This window comes from Temnothorax nylanderi, unplaced genomic scaffold (genome assembly GCF_030848795.1).
Source record: "Temnothorax nylanderi isolate EJ_2023f unplaced genomic scaffold, tnyl_v1.0 TNYL_tig0010_pilon, whole genome shotgun sequence".
NCBI lineage: Eukaryota > Metazoa > Arthropoda > Insecta > Hymenoptera > Formicidae > Temnothorax > Temnothorax nylanderi.
The window spans coordinates 2628431-2645387 of record NW_027249072.1 but is presented as its reverse complement, the minus strand read 5'-3'; the positions used below and the strand labels follow the sequence as shown (position 1 = coordinate 2645387).

Here is a 16957-nt window from a genome sequence, read left to right as displayed (position 1 = left end):
ATTAAAAAAAATTAAATTAATTACAGGCAAATTGTATAAATTTATAAATAGGTTTATAGTAAATTATAAAATTAGTAATACAGTATAGTAATAAAATTCAATGCTTGTAATATTTATACATTAAATTCATGAAAAAAAATTAGTACATATTTATAATTAGGATCGACAATTAAAATAAAATGTGTATATTAAAGCCCGTTACTAAGAGAACAATTAATATATAAATATTGATGATAATGTATAATACGTCTAAGATTACAGTTTACATCTTTTCACAAAATATGTTACAAAAATATATTAAAAGTGCAATAATTTGAATTTTATTTTAAACTTTTCTTAAATAGATAAAATCTAAATTTATCGAATAATTTATTTAAAATATAAAAATTTCTTGTGTAGTAACACACATTAAACAATGCAAAGAATTAAAAGTAAGCAATTTAAAACAAATCATTGGTTAAAGCTTTCTATAGCTAATTTGTCTAAAATATCTGTTCTAAAAAACTCACTTTAATTGTTGTTTCATTCGTAAACGAGCATATATGTTTTACTTTATAAAATAGATATTGGCACGTTCAATGTCTATGTAACTTATCGCAGATCAATCCTCAGCTGTTGTCCGAAGAAGCTCGCACTAAACAACATCAGATATTTAGTTTCTTCTGCTTCTTCCTTTGCGATGGAGTATCTCCACAATGAAGTGCCTCCTAGAGTATCATAAGATAATCGCTGCTTTACAGTCCCAGGATAATTACAAAGTAGCTTGGAGAGTCACGTCCATTCCCTGCATAAATAAAACGAAGAGATCGTGACATATCTCAAATTTGTCGAGATGATTATAAACTTCTCTATTTCTTTACAATAAACTATGAAAGCTTCCTGGTGATGATAGTTAATTTGCCATATTTCCATATTGTCATCATAGAATAAACGCTTCGAACTGCGGCGAAAGAGAAATGATGTTCCCCTCAATGACAATGCATATTATAATATATACTACAAAGAAATAGAAATTCAAGGGGAATAAAATATCCAAAGATGACGATCGGTTGCGACCAACTTTCAAATAGCGATAGAAAGTCCCGTACATGCTTCTGAAGGAAAGAATAGAGTGTGCGCGATAATGAAAATGTCAAACGGAGGTAAATACAAATACATATCTGGATACATCTAGCACACATGTTTAAAAATAGCTACTTATATTAAGGATTAAAAGGATCAGCGCTAATCGCAGCTGCAATTAATTAAATTATCTTTTAACTTAGGAAAGAAGTCAACTTAAAGAGGACATTATATATTTTTTTAATAGAGAGAACAAAGAAATATTAAAAACAATCTTTGCAAGCTATACTTTGTACAGTATTTTCCATTTGTCACGAAAGAGCATTTCCACCAGAACATGGACTTTCAAAACGTAAATCCCCTGAACGTTCGATTAAACAGGTTCTCAGGCAACTTGTTACCGATGACCAGCGACGATTCTTTATTCCCTGTAGCGTGGAGAATATACAGCGCCGTCATATGGCTGATCGAAGCGATTCAAACTAGCGCGGTGATTCCCGGAATTTTGTTCGTGCCGAAGGACAAGGCTTTGCAGGATGCGACGGTTGGCATAGTGGTCACCATAGAAGTGTTTTTCTTATTATGGCAAATGCATGTGCACAGAGATCTCGTGATTCAACTGATTCAAAAGCTAAATGAAATTCTGCGCGTTGAGGACAAGACAATGGAGATAATTGTCAGGTCGACCTTGAAACCGGTGGAGATTCCGCTGAAATTTTATTGCATAGCGGGGACGGGATCCATAATAGTGTGGTGCTGCATATCTTTCGCGGTGATCTTCAAGAAGAAATATTTTCTCTATGAGGATTATAGGCTACCGATAGTTCTTTCGAAGCAACCATTCCCGTTGGAAATTTTTCTACTGGGAAACTGTATCGCGTCTATTGCCAGCGTGTATATGTTTATAAAGAAAGTTGCCTTGGATGTCTACATGATAAATCTCGTGTTACTGGTAACAGCGCAATACCGCTACATCGCGGTGGAGCTCGCAACAATATTTCGGGAAAATATTCCACAGAATCAGCGTAATGAATCCAAAGAGGAATATCCCACGACAGATTCATTGATGATCCTGAAGATGAAAGCGCTATGTCGACATCACACCGTTGTGGTCCAGTAAGTAATTGGTGAGCGTTAGGCAATTTTGCAATGAAGTATTTTACCTATTTGCTATTTTTTTCCATTGTTACTCGTCTCTCTCTCTCTCAAGATTATTTTTCCTCAATTTATACCATTCCTGATGCTTGTCTCTTACAGAAATTTAATACTGTAAGTGATTATTTGGCTATATAGTGATTAATTTACAATATTTACTTATTTTGAGTATTAAAAATCATTAAAAACAGTGCTTTTAATACTCAAAATAAGTAATTAATCACTAGCCAAATAATCACTTACAGTATTAAATTTCTGTAAGTCGTTTACTTAATGTCGCATTAAGATGCGGTTTTTTTTTCAGGACGACGTTAATGTTAAAGAAACTACTGTCTTTGAATATGAGTCTAATGTATTTGACAAATGTTTTTATTTTTTGCTTTCTCGACATTATGCTGATAAGCACGGTGAGTAATATTTGATGGCAATAATAATACTAAAAATACTTTCCAGACGATTGAAGATAGATGTTTATGATAATATAACAATGTATGTCAAATCTATATAGATATTATCGATGGCTCCCGTAGAAGGAATTATGATCGCCATGTATATATGCGGCGGCCTAGTACAGCTTTATATTTTATGCTCGTGCGTTAATCAATTACTAGATGCGGTAAGCTTTGTTCAAATGTATCGTCACCATCCTTCTTCCAGTATGTCTTCATTATTCTGTAACAAGTTTGAAAAAGTCTTAAATTACCGTACGCTTGATTTCCTATAAAATCAAAGCTAATGTCTAGTATTAAAATAATTATTATATGAAAAAGAGTAGCTATTTTTCAAATTTTTAATTATCTCTTTCGTATTGAGAAGGATTCTGAAAACAGAATATCAGTAATAAATATATAAAATAGAATAAAATTGCAAGTTGCCTGTTTGCAATTAATTACGGTCTCTTAAAGCTTACTTTTGACAATACATAATCCACATCGGAATCCAAAGATGATATTTATAATATTATACATAATATAAAAAAATATTTGAAGATTTAGAATACGTACATAAAATATATTAAAACGTATCTATAAATATTTACATACATATATTCACAAATTCACTACATATAGAATAAAACAAAATTATATTTTGAAATCTGACGCGAATTATAGATCATATAAAGTCGGCTATATGTTTTATAATTTTATATAAAATTTAGAGTGTAGAGGTAACAGACAAAGCATTCCATGAGAAGTGGTATCAGTTTGGACCATCATTAAAACATATGTTTAGGATGATGATAATAACTAACAATTTAGGGTGTAAACTTTCAATTTCTGAAAGGTTTAATCTGTCTCTGCCTTCATTCATGACGGTAAGACTTAATGTAGTACTTATATATTGAGCACATATAATAATATCTACCTATTTTGTAAATTATTTTCGCAACCTTTTAAAATTTATACACACATTACAATTCCAATATTAAATATTATTGTGGCGCTTACCTATTTCCAAATTGTCTATTCTCTCTTATAGATTTTGAATCAATCGTACTCGTTCGCTCTTCTATTTTTAAGAATGAAATAAAATGTACGAGGTACGTTTCTTGTTTGTCTTAAATAGTTTAGCTACATTTTCTCAATTTTTAATAAAATTTTATAAACGCTTATTTATATTTTGTAAACTATTTATTTGCGTTGCTAACTATATGTAATATATTTAAATACAATAGGAATAAAGGCCAATAAATAATCGAGCAAAACAGTAGATGTTAAATTATAAGTTCATTCTATCTCATAATACATACATATATATGACGGGACGTTTCGAACACACAGTGTCTTCTTCAGCCGACGAAAATTAGATATAGTTACATAAAGTCGCGCAATAAATAAAGAGTATAATAAGATGTAAGAACCGAGGATTTGTATCGATGGTAAATGACAAAGCCATTCGGAGTCACATCCTACATGAGCGCAATGTAGGATGTTATGTAACTATATCTAATTTTCGTCGGCTGAAGAAGACACTGCGTGTTCGAAACGTCCCGTCATATATATGTATGTATTATGAGATAGAATGAACTTATAATTTGACATCTACTGTTTGCTCGATTATTGGCCTTTATTCCTATTGTATTTAGACATACGAGCGATTCCTTTTATTTATTGTAATATATTTATATTTCTTGTTTCAGTTCCAGAGAACAGCAGAATTTAATTAAGATTAACAATTAAGTAAAAATTCAAATATTATTTATATAATATATATATTATTATATTAATATATAAACTTATATTATATATAATACTTAAGTATAGAGTATTGAGAAAAAAAATAAAAATTTAAGTTAGCAACAAATTACTTTATTATATATTTATTACTATTTATATTCGATTAAATTACATTATCCGTTTTATAAATTTGATCACTTATTATCAATCTGTAGTCTATCATTAACAGGCAACAGAAACACTATCGCAAAAGAAAAATTTATTTTTATAATAATATTGTGATACATAAACATGCTGCAGTTAATCGTGTAGAACATTATTAACATATTCGATACCAATTTAACTCAGAAAATTATTTCGTCGTTTCCCGATGAAGTACGCGTTAAACAGCATTAGGTACTGCGATCTCTTCGCAACTTGCAATCCTGCGGTACAGTCGTACGCGCAATTAAGAGAGTACTATAAGATAATCATCGCTGTGTAGAACACGGACAAAAAGCTACTAATTACCACTTACAAGAAAGCCATACATATATCCCTGTGATAAAGATTGTAATAAAGATTGTAGTCCTATACATTGAGTGTCTTTATTTATTGAGAGACATCACGACATTTATTTATAAACATCATTTCTTCATAGCAGAGGCTGAAAGATGACTTAGCCAAATCGTTATTTATTCAGAAACTAGCTGCTCCATTATCGACAACATTGAAGTACCGGACATACACTAATCATAGAACGAAACATTGTTAGTCATAATGAAAAGGACAGAGTGCCATTGCTTGTCATATGACGACGTCTATTATTTTAATACAAGCTCAGGTATCGAACAGAAATTCAAAAGGAATAATGAAACGACGAAGATCGACGATGTTTCGCGAGTTATTTCTGAATTCCGATAGAAATGTCGTGCGCATAATTTTCATGAAAGGAAGGAGACATGCGCGCGACATAGAGAGACACACGTGAAACAAAGTGAATATAAGACACGGAGGGTATCACACAATTCCAATTGACGACGTCGCGAGCATGGATTTCCAAAACGTAAATCCCCTAAATGTTCGGCTGAACGTGGTCTCGGGCAACCTGCTACCGATGATCAACCGCGAGACGTCGTTTTCATTCTTCTGGAAGATATACAGCGTCTTCGTGTGGCTGTTCCAACTCGTTATAGCGATCGTAATGGTGCCCGGGTGCATGTACGTGCCGATAGAGAAGGCTCTGAAGGACGGCATGATCTGCTTCGTAGTCTTTATAGAAATGTTCTTCATGATCGTGCGAATTCACGCCCGTAAGGACCTGGTGTACCAATTAATTCAAAAGCTGAACGAGATTCTGCGCACCGCCGACGAAACTATGAAGAACGTCGTGACGGCGACTTTGGAGCCGGTGAGGACCCCGCTCAACTTCTACTGGTCCGCCGGCGTGGCGTCGATAGTAGCGTGGAGCTCGATACCGTTCGTATTGGTATTCGAGAAGAATCTGTTTCGTTACGAGGATTACAGAATACCCGCTGCTTTCTCCAAACAGCCATTCTCGCTCAGAATCTTTATCCTAGGAAACCTGTTCCTGCTGATCAGCGCGATATATATGTTTTTAAAGAAAGTCGGCGTGGATGTGTACATGGTGCATTTGGTCCTGATGATAACCGCGCAGTATAGATACATCGCGCTGAAAATCGCGGTGATATTTCAAGAAGAAGATGAAGGTGATGAATCTCCAAAGAAACATTCTCCTGGAATAAATCGAAGAAGAGAAAAGGAAATAAGAGCACTCTGTCGACATCACAATGATGTGGTACAGTAAGTATTTCAAAATTTAGTCAGTACGATAACTGTCTAGCAATTTTTGTACTTAGAATATAAATAACATGATTAATTAACATACGGCAAATTAGTACCTATTAAGTTATTTGCTTGAATAATATTTCCCTTTGTATGAAACTTATATTTAAATCTATGTGATTTTCAGTATCGTGATTTTGTCTTACGAATACGAGTATATTATGCTTTTTTTCAGCATAACTTCATTGCTAAAAGAACTGCTGTCTTTAAACTTCAGTTTAATATATGTAAACAGCGTTTTTAGATTCTGCTTTATTGGTATCATGCTAAGCAGCGTGAGTAATAAGAATTTTTTATTATTAATTGCTCTTCCTTCCCCTCTCTCTCTTCTTATAGAAATATCGGATAAAAATATATGTAAATAACTATTGAATTACAGCAGGGATTATTATTAATTGTGATATATTAACTAATATATCTTTTTAAAATTTAAGATAACATCAGCAACGTTTTGGGAAGCGACCTCGATTGTCATGTACGCGTCAGGTGCAGTAGTGCAACTTTATATTTTGTGCTCCTGTGTGCAGCAATTATTAGACGCGGTAATTTTTTTATAATTTATTGTTTATATTATTTTGTTTTTAACTCATAACTGTTATAAAATCGATTGATTTATTACGAAATTTACTTTTTATAATAGTATATAAACATAAACTGCTCCTTTCGCTTCAGTGACGCATAACAATAATATAAAGTATTGATTTTAAAAAACTAGACACACATTATAGTTTTGTGAATTACGAACTGTGTCTGATACGTAATAATAATATAATTATATTATTTTTTGTTGTATATTGCTTTATTATGAGAATGTAGAGTACGGAAATGACAGATAAGGCGTTTCACGAAAACTGGAATCTGCTTCACCCATCGATAAAACGTACATTTATCTTGATAATCATGGCTAACAATTTAGAATGCAAAATTGCGACATTTGAAAAGTTTAATCTCTCCTTACCTTCATTTATGATGGTAAGATTTTATACATTTCCTATTTTCTTATGCACAGTAATACTGTCATATTTTTAAAAAAATCTAACATTCTCCAAATTTTTTTTTCAGATTTTAAATCAATCTTACTCAATCGCCCTTCTGTTTTTAAAAATGAAATAAAAAAAATGACGAAGAAGACGTCTTGCCTATAGTAGTTATAATTGTTACTTCCAACCTAATAACGAAAATAAATCATTTTATGAGAGCAACTTATTTACGTTTGGTAAAGTTAACGTGTTTTAGTGAAAAAAGTACCTAAAATGATTAAACAAAAATGCCAGTAATTGTACTACAATTTGTAATTGATACTTATACAACGATAAAATATCACCTAAAATAATAAAGTAGCGACAATTTATGACAAAATACCTGAAATTGATTACAGCTTAAATGTACCTCTACGTAATCAATGTTATTGATGCTACATGTTGAAAGAAAAAAATCAATAAGTAATACAGATAGAATGTTAATATCAATACTATACCTACTAGATATTACACATTTTACTAAAATTATTTGTTTCGTTGTTAAAAATCGGCACTGAAAAAATAGTGACGACTTCGCCACGGTCTCCCCTATGCTTAATTTAATTTGTAATTTTTACTAATAATGTTTTTTATTTGTAGTAATATAAATTTTTAATTGAAAAACAAATAAGAGACACGATAGTGACTCGCGCCTAGGGATACACGCTGGAAGGGACATGCGACATGTAATAGAGGAGCCAAAGTGCTAATGTATGCGATTCTCGAGGCATTAGCTATAGCTATAGCTTGGGAGAGAAAGAGGCAGCCGATTGTATGTTGCGTTCTTCTACTGCTCCAACGCCGAGCGTACACGTACATACGTACATGGCTCCTTCTTTGTGTGCTCTACACCCACACTGTAGCAGCCTCGATCATATCAGCTGTCAATCAGAGCGAGAAGGAGGGAACGGTCTATTTTCTTTCGCTCACTCGGCGCGCCACGTGCCGCAGTCGCAGTGTTGCCGGACGCATCGGTAGCATGCGATAGCATGTGGATCATCGAGAGATTACGAGTGTTATGACTTATGACAGTTATGACTGAATGTCTCTTGTGCTTCATTGTGCGTCACTGACGCACGCATACACGTAAAAAGTGTTAAGCTAAGACTCCACAGACGCGTTGAGCTGCGGCAACGCCGTGCGGCAGAGTGAATGGATCAATCAGAAGACTGCCGCAAGTCGTCTGCGTCAATCTGCGGCAAAATCAAAATTTGTTGATTTTGCCGCAACGGCAAGATGTAGTTAATAAACTTTTCATGACATTTGGCACGGATATTGCCGAATACTGTCGAACGCGTTTTGACTATCCATTTTCTTCGATTGATTTCTAATCTTGTGAGCCTTTATTATTATATTTATACGCGGGCTTAAACATGCGTTTCTTCAAGTTTGTTATTATTAACCGGTTATTGCGATAAATATTACCACATGCTTCGGTAGTCGAATTGGTACGACGCCCTTCACGGAATGAGGGAGGTTCCAGGTTCCAATCCTGGCTGAGGTAATATTTTTCGCAATAAATTCTTTACAGTTTTTTAAATAATTAAATCGCGTCGATTTAATTCCGGGGAGGGAAGGGTATTAATGTTCCAAAGATAGCTGTTGCTGTGTTTCAAGTCCGACAAATAATCGGCGCGCAGTCTATTAAGTTGGAATATATGTATATATATGTAAATTATTGTACATTGTTTTACGTTACTTCTTTACGTAAAAATAGAATATATGAACACCAACACCTTGTTACGGCTCAACGTTCCATTTTCTTCGATTGATTTCTAATCTTGTGAGCCTTTATTATGATAATTATTTAGTTTTCAGTTCCGCTTAGATTCTTAGATGATGGCGCTATCCCGTCGGAGTTCGGCCGTCACTCCAGCATCCCCTTGTGTAGAACATTATTAACATATTTGATACCAATTTAACTCAGAAAATTATTTCGTCGTTTCGCGATGAAGTACGCGTTAAACAGCATTAGGTACTGCGATCTCTTCGCAACTTGCAATCCTGCGGTATAGTCGTACGCGCAATTAAGAAAGTACTATAAGATAATCATTGCTGTGTAGAACACGGACAAAAAGCTACTAATTATCACTTACAAGAAAGCCATATATATAGATGTCCCTGTGATAGATGTAATAAAGATTGTAGTCCTGTACATTGAGTGTCTTTATTTCTTGAGAGACATCGCGACATTTATTTATAAACTTCATTTCTTCATAGCAGAGGCTGAAAGATAACTTCGCCACATCGTTATTTATTCAGAAACTGCTCCATTATCGACAACATTGAAGTACCGACATATACTAATCATAGAACGAAACATTGTTGGTCATAATGAAAAGGACAGAGTACCATTGCTTGTCATATGACGACGTCTATTATTTTAATTAATACAAGCTCAGGTATCGAATAGAAATTCAAAAGGAATAATAAAACGAAAATCGACGATGTTCCGCGAGTTATTTCTGAATTCCGATAGAAAAGCCGCGCGCATAATTTTCATGAAAGGAAGGAGACATGCGCGCGACATAGGCTGCGGCCCATTTGACGCTACAAATGCTTCAAAGCATTCTTCTTCTCCTTCTTTCTTCTTTTCTTGAAAGAAAAGAGAAGAGGAATGCTTCGAAGCATTTGTAGCGTCAAGTGGACCGCAGCCATAGAGAGACACACGTGAAACAAAGTGAATATAAAGCCTCTTGCACAATGTCAGGCAACAGGCAATAGGAACAGGAAATAACCAAAAAATCGTTAATTACAACCTAAAAAATTCAAATGCTATGATTGGTTGGCAACAGGCAATAGACACAGAATTTCCAACGTGACGGAAACTCTGTGTCTATTGCCTGTGTCACTCTTTATTCTGCATTTATACATGATTTCTGATTTCTATTCCCTGTTCCTATTTCCTGTTGCCTGGCATTGTGCAAAGGGGTCAAGACACGGAGGGTATCACACAATTCCAATTGACAACGTCGCGAGCATGGATTTCCAAAACGTGAATCCCCTAAATGTTCGGCTGAACGTGGTCTCGGGCAACCTGCTACCGATGATCAACCGCGAGACGTCCTTTTCATTCTTCTGGAAGATATACAGCGTCTTCGTGTGGCTGAGCCAACTCTTTATACCGATCGTGATGGTGCCCGGGTGCATCTACGTGCCGATAGAGAAGGTTCTGACAGACGGCATGATCTGCTTCGTAGTCTTTACAGAAATGTTCTTCATGATCATGCGAATTCACGCCCGTAAGGACCTGGTGTACCAATTAATTCAAAAGCTGAACGAGATTCTGCGCACCGCCGACGAAACTATGAAGAACGTCGTGACGACGACTTTGGAGCCGGTGAGGACCCCGCTCAACTTCTACTGGTCCGCCGGCGTGGCGTCGATAGTAGCGTGGAGCTCGATGCCGTTCGTATTGGTATTCGAGAAGAATCTGTTTCGTTACGAGGATTACAGAATACCCGCTGCTTTCTCCAAACAGCCATTTTCGCTCAAAATCTTTATCCTAGGAAACCTGTTCCTGCTGATCAGCGCGGTATATACGTTTTTAAAGAAAGTCGGCGTCGATGTGTACATGATACATTTGGTCCTGATGATAACCGCGCAGTATAGATATATCGCGCTGAAAATCGCGGTGATATTTCAAGAAGAAGATGAAGGTGATGAATCTCCAAAGAAACATTCTACTGAAATAAATCGAAGAAAAGAAAAGGAAATAAGAGCACTGTGTCGACATCACAATGATGTGGTACAGTAAGTATTTCAGAATTTAGTCAGTACGATAACTGTCTAGCAATTTTTGTACTTAGAATATAAATAACACGATTAATTAACGTACGGCAAATTAATACCTATTAAGGTATTTGCTTGTATAATATTTTCCTTTGTATGAAACTTATATTTAAATCTATGTGATTTTCAGTATCGTGATTTTGTCTTACGAACACGAGTATATTATGCTTTCTTTTTCAGCATAACTTCATTGCTAAAAGAACTGCTGTCTTTAAACTTTAGTTTAATATATGTAAACAGCGTCTTCAGATTCTGCTTTATTGGTATCATGCTAAGCAGCGTGAGTAATAAGAATTTCTTATTATTAATTGCTCTTCTTTTCCCTCTCTCACTTCTTATAGAAATATCGGATAAAAAGATATGTAAATAACTATATTGAATTATAGCAGGGATTATTATTAATTGTGATATATTAACTAATATATCTTTTTAAAATTTAAGATAACATCTGCAACGTTTGGGGAAGCGATCTCGATTGTCATGTACGCGTCAGGTGCAGTAGTGCAACTTTATATTTTGTGCTCCTGTGTGCAGCAATTATTAGACGCGGTAATTTTTTTGTAATTTATTGTTTATATTATTTTGTTTTTAACTGTTATAAAATCGATTGATTTATTACGAAATTTACTTTTTATAATAATATATAAACATAAACTGCTCCTTTCGCTTTAGTGATAACAATAATATAAAGTATTGATTTAAAAAAACTAGACACACATTATAGTTTTGTAAATTACGAACTGTGTCTGATACGTAATAATAATTATATTATTTTTTGTTGTATATTGCTTTATTATGAGAATGTAGAGTACGGAAATGACAGATAAGGCGTTTCATGAAAACTGGAATCTGCTTCACCCATCGTTAAAACGTACATTTATCTTGATAATCATGGCTAACAATTTAGAATGCAAAATTGCGACATTTGAAAAGTTTAATCTCTCCTTACCTTCATTTATGATGGTAAGATTTTGTACATTTCTTATTTTTTTGTGCACAGTAATACTGTCATATTTTTAAAAAATCTAACATTCTCCCAATTTTCTTTCAGATTTTAAATCAATCGTACTCAATCGCTCTTCTGTTTTTAAAAATGAAATAAAAAAAATGACGAAGAAGACGTCTTGCCTATAGTAGTTATAATTGTTACTTCCAATCTAATAACGAAAATAAATCATTCTATGATAGCAACTTATTTACGTTTGGTAAAATTAACGTGTTTTAGTAAAAAAAGTACCTAAAATGATTAAACAAAAATGCCAGTAATTGTATTACGATTTGTAATTGATTCCTATACAACAATAATGGCACCTAAAATAATAAAGTAGCGACAATCCATGACAAAATACCTGAAATTGATTACAGTTTAAATGTACCTCTACGTAATCAATGTTATTGATGCTACATGTTGAGAGAAAAAAAAATCAATAACTAATACAGATAGAATGTTAATATCAATACTATACCTATACTAGATATTACACAATATTATATATACCTACTGTATATATACTTACTAGATTGTTTACATATATAAACACAAATTATGTAACTGCTTTCTCCAATTTTTTAATTTATTGCCTAGATAGTTGTAGCAATCATTAAATTTTTAAATATTTAACAATAAAGTAGGAAAAATAATAATAAAGATATTTGACAAATAAGGTGATTATAATATGTAGAAATATAGTATAATAATATTCTCACTTTATATCAACAAAAATTTACACATTACTAATTACTGTTATAGTTTTTAAAATTTTTAAAGAAAAAATAGCAACTGTAGACAAACATTCATGGTAACATGCAAATGCCTAAAATGTAATACAATTTATATTCTAATTTGACTACAAATCTAAAACAAACAAGTAATTCTAAATTTGTAACAATAAATTTTATTAAAAATATTTTTTAATTAGAGAGAAGTGCCACGTTCGATCAGATTGGATCTTGGAAGCTTAATAATAATATTTTTGTGTAAATTTTTTATACTTTTTTCAAAATAATTTTTTAATAACATGTAGGTATTTAAATTACTCAAATATAATATAATTTTTACATACCAAAACTGATTTGATGTAGTACAACAAGACAATGCACTATAATAAAAAAATCAATTTACTGTTTAGAAACTGTGAACATCTATAAAAAATTACAGGGCAAAATAACTTATAAAATAAAATTAATATTTCCACTTCAAATTAGTATGTCAGATATATCACAATTTTTCATCGATGATATACGAGTAAAATACTGTCGGATACTGTGACTTTCCTGGACATTGCAGCGCAGCAATGATCAATAACGAGTAATAAGATAATGACTACTGCATGGCCTAGCGCTAATTACAAGGAATTTCACGGTTGCTTTCAGCTCTATATTTAAACGAAAGAAACTGCTTTCGGATATCGTATCAAACATTTGTAAACTATTTTATTATCTATGATAGTAGTACAAGAAGACTCTTTCTGAATCGATATGTGGTAGTAGTAGTAGCATCCTCAAGTAATTTGCGAAATTATAGATAATAATTACTTTAGAATATTCTTGGAGATATTCTTGCGGTGAAAAATTGTATTTTACCATCGGATGACACCACGATATATTCATGAAAGACAAAGAGAAACAGAAATTCAAGAGGAATAATAAATTACTCAAATTATATGAGTGACTTATAATTATGGTAGAAATGTCACATGTGTCTTTCAGACACAAAATAGAGCGTATGTCAGCAAAGATAAATACAAGTCCAACGGCACATTCTCTTTTCATTCCTCTCTTTTCATCTATTGATGATTTTATGAAATGTGAACATGCTTTTTCAATAATGTTTGCTGACAGACGATAGCTATAAAGAAACATTAAGCTCCGAGCAAAACATCATTAAGTTAAGTATATTGATATTATTACTACAATTTCTTAAATTACTGACTTATTTGCAGACAACTTGCTAAAACTTATAGTGCATTTAACATAAGTATGGTACTTTACAATTTTGTAAGCTGTAATATTTAAAGCAATATATATAAATACGTAGTGTATAAATTAAATGATAAATGAATAAAACTGCTCCATTAAACATTATCGACTCTCTCATTTTACACACGCTACATTCACTGTTCCAGAACAATTTGTTACGAAACACCGACATCAAGAACATGGATTTCCGAAACGTGAATCCGCTAAATGTTCGGCTGAACTTGGTGTCAGGTAATTTGTTACCAATGACCGCCGACGATTCGTCGTTTCCGATATTTTGGAAGATATACAGCGTTCTGGTATGGTTTCTCGAAATAGTGCAATTATGCGGGTTAGTCCCTGGGTTTATTTTTGTGCCAATAGAGAAGGTTCTAAAAGACGGTCTGGTAGCTCTTGTGATTACTATGGAAGTGATATCAGTAATCATAAGAATTCACACATGTAGAGGATTGGTGAAACAATTAATTCAAAAACTTAATGACATTATGTGCGTGGAGGACGAAATGATGAGGAGTATAGTGACAACGACCATAAAATCGATGGAGATTCCCCTTAAGTTTTATTGGTCGGCCGGCGTACTGTCCATAGTACTGTGGAGTAGTTCACCGTTTGTAGTGGCCTTTCAAAAAAATTCCTTTTTCTATGTAGATTACAGAATGCCAGTTGTCTACTCCAAAGAGCCATTCACGACCGGTATTTTTGTGTTAGGAAGTGTCATCGTGCTCGTGAGCAGCGCGTATATTTTTACAAAGAAAGTCAGCGCGGATAGCTACATAATAAATGTGATGTTGCTGATAACGGCACAATATAAATACACCGCGTTAAAACTATCGATGATATTTCAAGATAGATTTCTTCAAAGTGATGATCGTAGCGAATCTAATACAAAAGAATGTTATCCTAATGCAGATTATTATGCAGAAAAAGAAATGAAAGCCTTATGTCGGCATCATAATATGATCATTCAGTAAGTTTATTTTTTCTTAATTCTCAAAAATGTTATAAGTATGAAAAACTTTTAATCTGAATTAAATCAGTTTTCAATATTCGTTTGATTTATTATATAATATCATTACATAATGTTTGATACTTTATTTAAAACACATATAGTTTTTACTAAATTATACAAGAAGTTACATTTTTTAAATATTTTATTGCAATATGTAATTTAAATTTGTTATTATAATTATTCTTTAATACTGATTCTTTAATCATGATTATTATTATTATTATTTTATCCTTTACTGTAACATCATATTGTCATATGTGGTGTTTCTTGTTTCAGCATAATGATAATGCTAAGAAAACTATTGTCTTTAAATATCAGTTTAATATATGTAATAAGTGTTTTTCGATTCTGCGGGATTGCTATCATGCTGATTTCAGTGAGTAACAATCTCTAATACCAATTATTCTAGGAATATATTTGCTAAATCTATAAAAGACAGCATAATATTATTGCATTTTATCAGTTAACATATATTATCGATGCGTTGTATATTTTGGTAAATTTTAGATACCATCCGTAACTTTGTGGGAAGTATTCCTGCATATTATGTACGCAATCGGTGGGGTTGTGCAGCTCTATATACTATGTTATTGTGTGCAACAGTTATTAGATGCGGTAGGCTTTGTTGCAATACTTCTAAATAATATACACGTTACATATAAAAGGGGATTAAACCGAGAAACATCTGTAATTAATAAAAATGTTCTATGATATATATCATTTTCTCTATATCTATTTTCTCTATTTTCTCTATATCTATTTCTAATTTAGAGTGCTGAAATAACGGATAATGCATTTCACGAAGGATGGTACCTATATGGAAGGTCCATAAAACGTACATTTATGTTTATGATAATGTCTAATAATTTAGATATTAAACTGTCAACGTTTGGAAAGTACAATTTATCTTTATCTTCATTTATAGCGGTGAGTCTGATGTACATTCCATGTGTTGTATCTATTAGTATTCTTTTAATACTTTAAGATATTATAAAAAATTTTTGTATAATATTTTAGATTTTAAATCAGTCATATTCAATCGCGCTTTTGCTATTAAAAACTACTTAAAAATGCGTTGTTGTATAGATTTTACAGAGTAAGTATACTTCTTATTATATAAATAAAATACAAAGAGAGTTAAGAAACAAATTTGTAAGGCTACTTTATGTTATTCTAAAGTACATAATTTTTGTTTCAGTAAAAATAATATTACAGTGCACAGTGTATAACGTTAAGCTTAAAAATTTATTAAAAATTTAAATAAACAATAAGAAAAATTAGTATAAAATGTAGATATCGCTGTAATAGAGAATTTAGTAGAAATAAAAATACTTATTATTTATAACAAATATAAAACGTGAAGTTTGCAATAACATTCTTATATTTCATATTTTAAAATAAAAGTACAAAAGATTTATAAGAAATGGAAGAAAGGTAAAGAAAGAAGAGAAAAATACACGGAAGAAAGGAGAAATTAAGCTGAAGGAATTGTTAGAACAGAAGCAGAGAGAGAAGAAAGAGAAGAAAAAGAAATAGAGAAGAAATGGTTAAGAAATTTGAGGAATGGAACAGAGAAGAAATATGGAAATTTTTAAATATATAGAAAGAAGAGAAAAAAAGAGTCGAAAGAATGAAACATAAGGGAAAAGGTATGAAAAGAAGCATTTTATAAATTCTTAGCAATAAAGCAAAAAATAATAATAAAGATATTTGATAAATAATATATCGATAATATTCCAATATCTTTATGTTCTATAAATCGATAAAAATTTATACATTACTATTTACTGTTATAATTTTTAAATCTTCTGCAAAATAAAAAGGTAGACTAAAATAGCAACTGTAAGAAGCAAACATTTATGTTAAATTATTAATTTATGATAACATATTAATGCCTAAGATTTAATATAATTTGTATT

General features: G+C 32.2%; 4 protein-coding genes across 6 annotated transcripts; all 4 read left to right on the top strand.

Annotated features, from left to right (window-relative positions):
* The first annotated feature begins 416 nt into the window (after positions 1-416).
* Positions 417-4969, top strand: LOC139767598 (uncharacterized). Of its 2 annotated transcripts, XM_071697042.1 has the most exons (7): positions 417-1142; positions 1266-2178; positions 2522-2624; positions 2726-2833; positions 3377-3532; positions 3697-3757; positions 4358-4969. In XM_071697042.1, the coding sequence occupies exons 2-6, from the start codon at positions 1400-1402 to the stop codon at positions 3745-3747; spliced, it is 1197 nt and encodes a 398-aa protein (XP_071553143.1). In that variant the 5' UTR covers positions 417-1142; positions 1266-1399; the 3' UTR covers positions 3748-3757; positions 4358-4969. The 2 variants fall into 2 exon arrangements, with proteins under 2 accessions (XP_071553143.1, XP_071553142.1); XM_071697041.1 differs by having other exon boundaries at positions 417-2178.
* Positions 4970-5068: 99 nt separating this feature from the next.
* On the top strand, positions 5069-7370 carry LOC139767599 (uncharacterized). Its single transcript, XM_071697043.1, has 5 exons — positions 5069-6197; positions 6415-6514; positions 6674-6781; positions 7056-7211; positions 7302-7370. Exons 1-5 carry the CDS (start codon positions 5425-5427, stop codon positions 7350-7352), a joined length of 1188 nt encoding a protein of 395 aa, XP_071553144.1. The 5' UTR covers positions 5069-5424; the 3' UTR covers positions 7353-7370.
* A 2706-nt stretch (positions 7371-10076) lies between these two features.
* On the top strand, positions 10077-12396 carry LOC139787500 (uncharacterized). Its single transcript, XM_071726600.1, has 5 exons — positions 10077-11011; positions 11231-11330; positions 11492-11599; positions 11858-12013; positions 12102-12396. Exons 1-5 carry the CDS (start codon positions 10131-10133, stop codon positions 12150-12152), a joined length of 1296 nt encoding a protein of 431 aa, XP_071582701.1. The 5' UTR covers positions 10077-10130; the 3' UTR covers positions 12153-12396.
* Positions 12397-12984: 588 nt separating this feature from the next.
* Positions 12985-16394, top strand: LOC139787499 (uncharacterized). 2 transcript variants are annotated; one of them, XM_071726599.1, is made up of 6 exons: positions 12985-14996; positions 15315-15414; positions 15546-15653; positions 15810-15965; positions 16056-16134; positions 16237-16394. In XM_071726599.1, the coding sequence occupies exons 1-5, from the start codon at positions 14107-14109 to the stop codon at positions 16104-16106; spliced, it is 1305 nt and encodes a 434-aa protein (XP_071582700.1). In that variant the 5' UTR covers positions 12985-14106; the 3' UTR covers positions 16107-16134; positions 16237-16394. The 2 variants fall into 2 exon arrangements, with proteins under 2 accessions (XP_071582700.1, XP_071582698.1); XM_071726597.1 differs by lacking the exons at positions 16056-16134; positions 16237-16394 and having other exon boundaries at positions 15810-16022.
* Positions 16395-16957: the final 563 nt, after the last annotated feature.

Bases quoted from the DNA above. Each gene is read 5' to 3' on its own strand.
- LOC139767599 (XM_071697043.1), top strand. From the start codon at position 5,425: ATGGATTTCCAAAACGTAAATCCCCTAAATGTTCGGCTGAACGTGGTC. The intron at 6,198-6,414 runs GTAAGTATTTCA...GCTTTTTTTCAG, and splicing joins CATCACAATGATGTGGTACA to CATAACTTCATTGCTAAAAG. The intron at 6,782-7,055 runs GTAATTTTTTTA...ATGAGAATGTAG, and splicing joins TGCAGCAATTATTAGACGCG to AGTACGGAAATGACAGATAA.
- LOC139787499 (XM_071726597.1), top strand. From the start codon at position 14,107: ATGAATAAAACTGCTCCATTAAACATTATCGACTCTCTCATTTTACAC. The intron at 14,997-15,314 runs GTAAGTTTATTT...TTCTTGTTTCAG, and splicing joins CATCATAATATGATCATTCA to CATAATGATAATGCTAAGAA. The intron at 15,415-15,545 runs GTGAGTAACAAT...GGTAAATTTTAG, and splicing joins TTGCTATCATGCTGATTTCA to ATACCATCCGTAACTTTGTG.
- LOC139767598 (XM_071697042.1), top strand. From the start codon at position 1,400: ATGGACTTTCAAAACGTAAATCCCCTGAACGTTCGATTAAACAGGTTC. The intron at 2,179-2,521 runs GTAAGTAATTGG...TTTTTTTTTCAG, and splicing joins CATCACACCGTTGTGGTCCA to GACGACGTTAATGTTAAAGA. The intron at 2,834-3,376 runs GTAAGCTTTGTT...TATAAAATTTAG, and splicing joins TTAATCAATTACTAGATGCG to AGTGTAGAGGTAACAGACAA.
- LOC139787500 (XM_071726600.1), top strand. From the start codon at position 10,131: ATGATTTCTGATTTCTATTCCCTGTTCCTATTTCCTGTTGCCTGGCAT. The intron at 11,012-11,230 runs GTAAGTATTTCA...TTTCTTTTTCAG, and splicing joins CATCACAATGATGTGGTACA to CATAACTTCATTGCTAAAAG. The intron at 11,600-11,857 runs GTAATTTTTTTG...ATGAGAATGTAG, and splicing joins TGCAGCAATTATTAGACGCG to AGTACGGAAATGACAGATAA.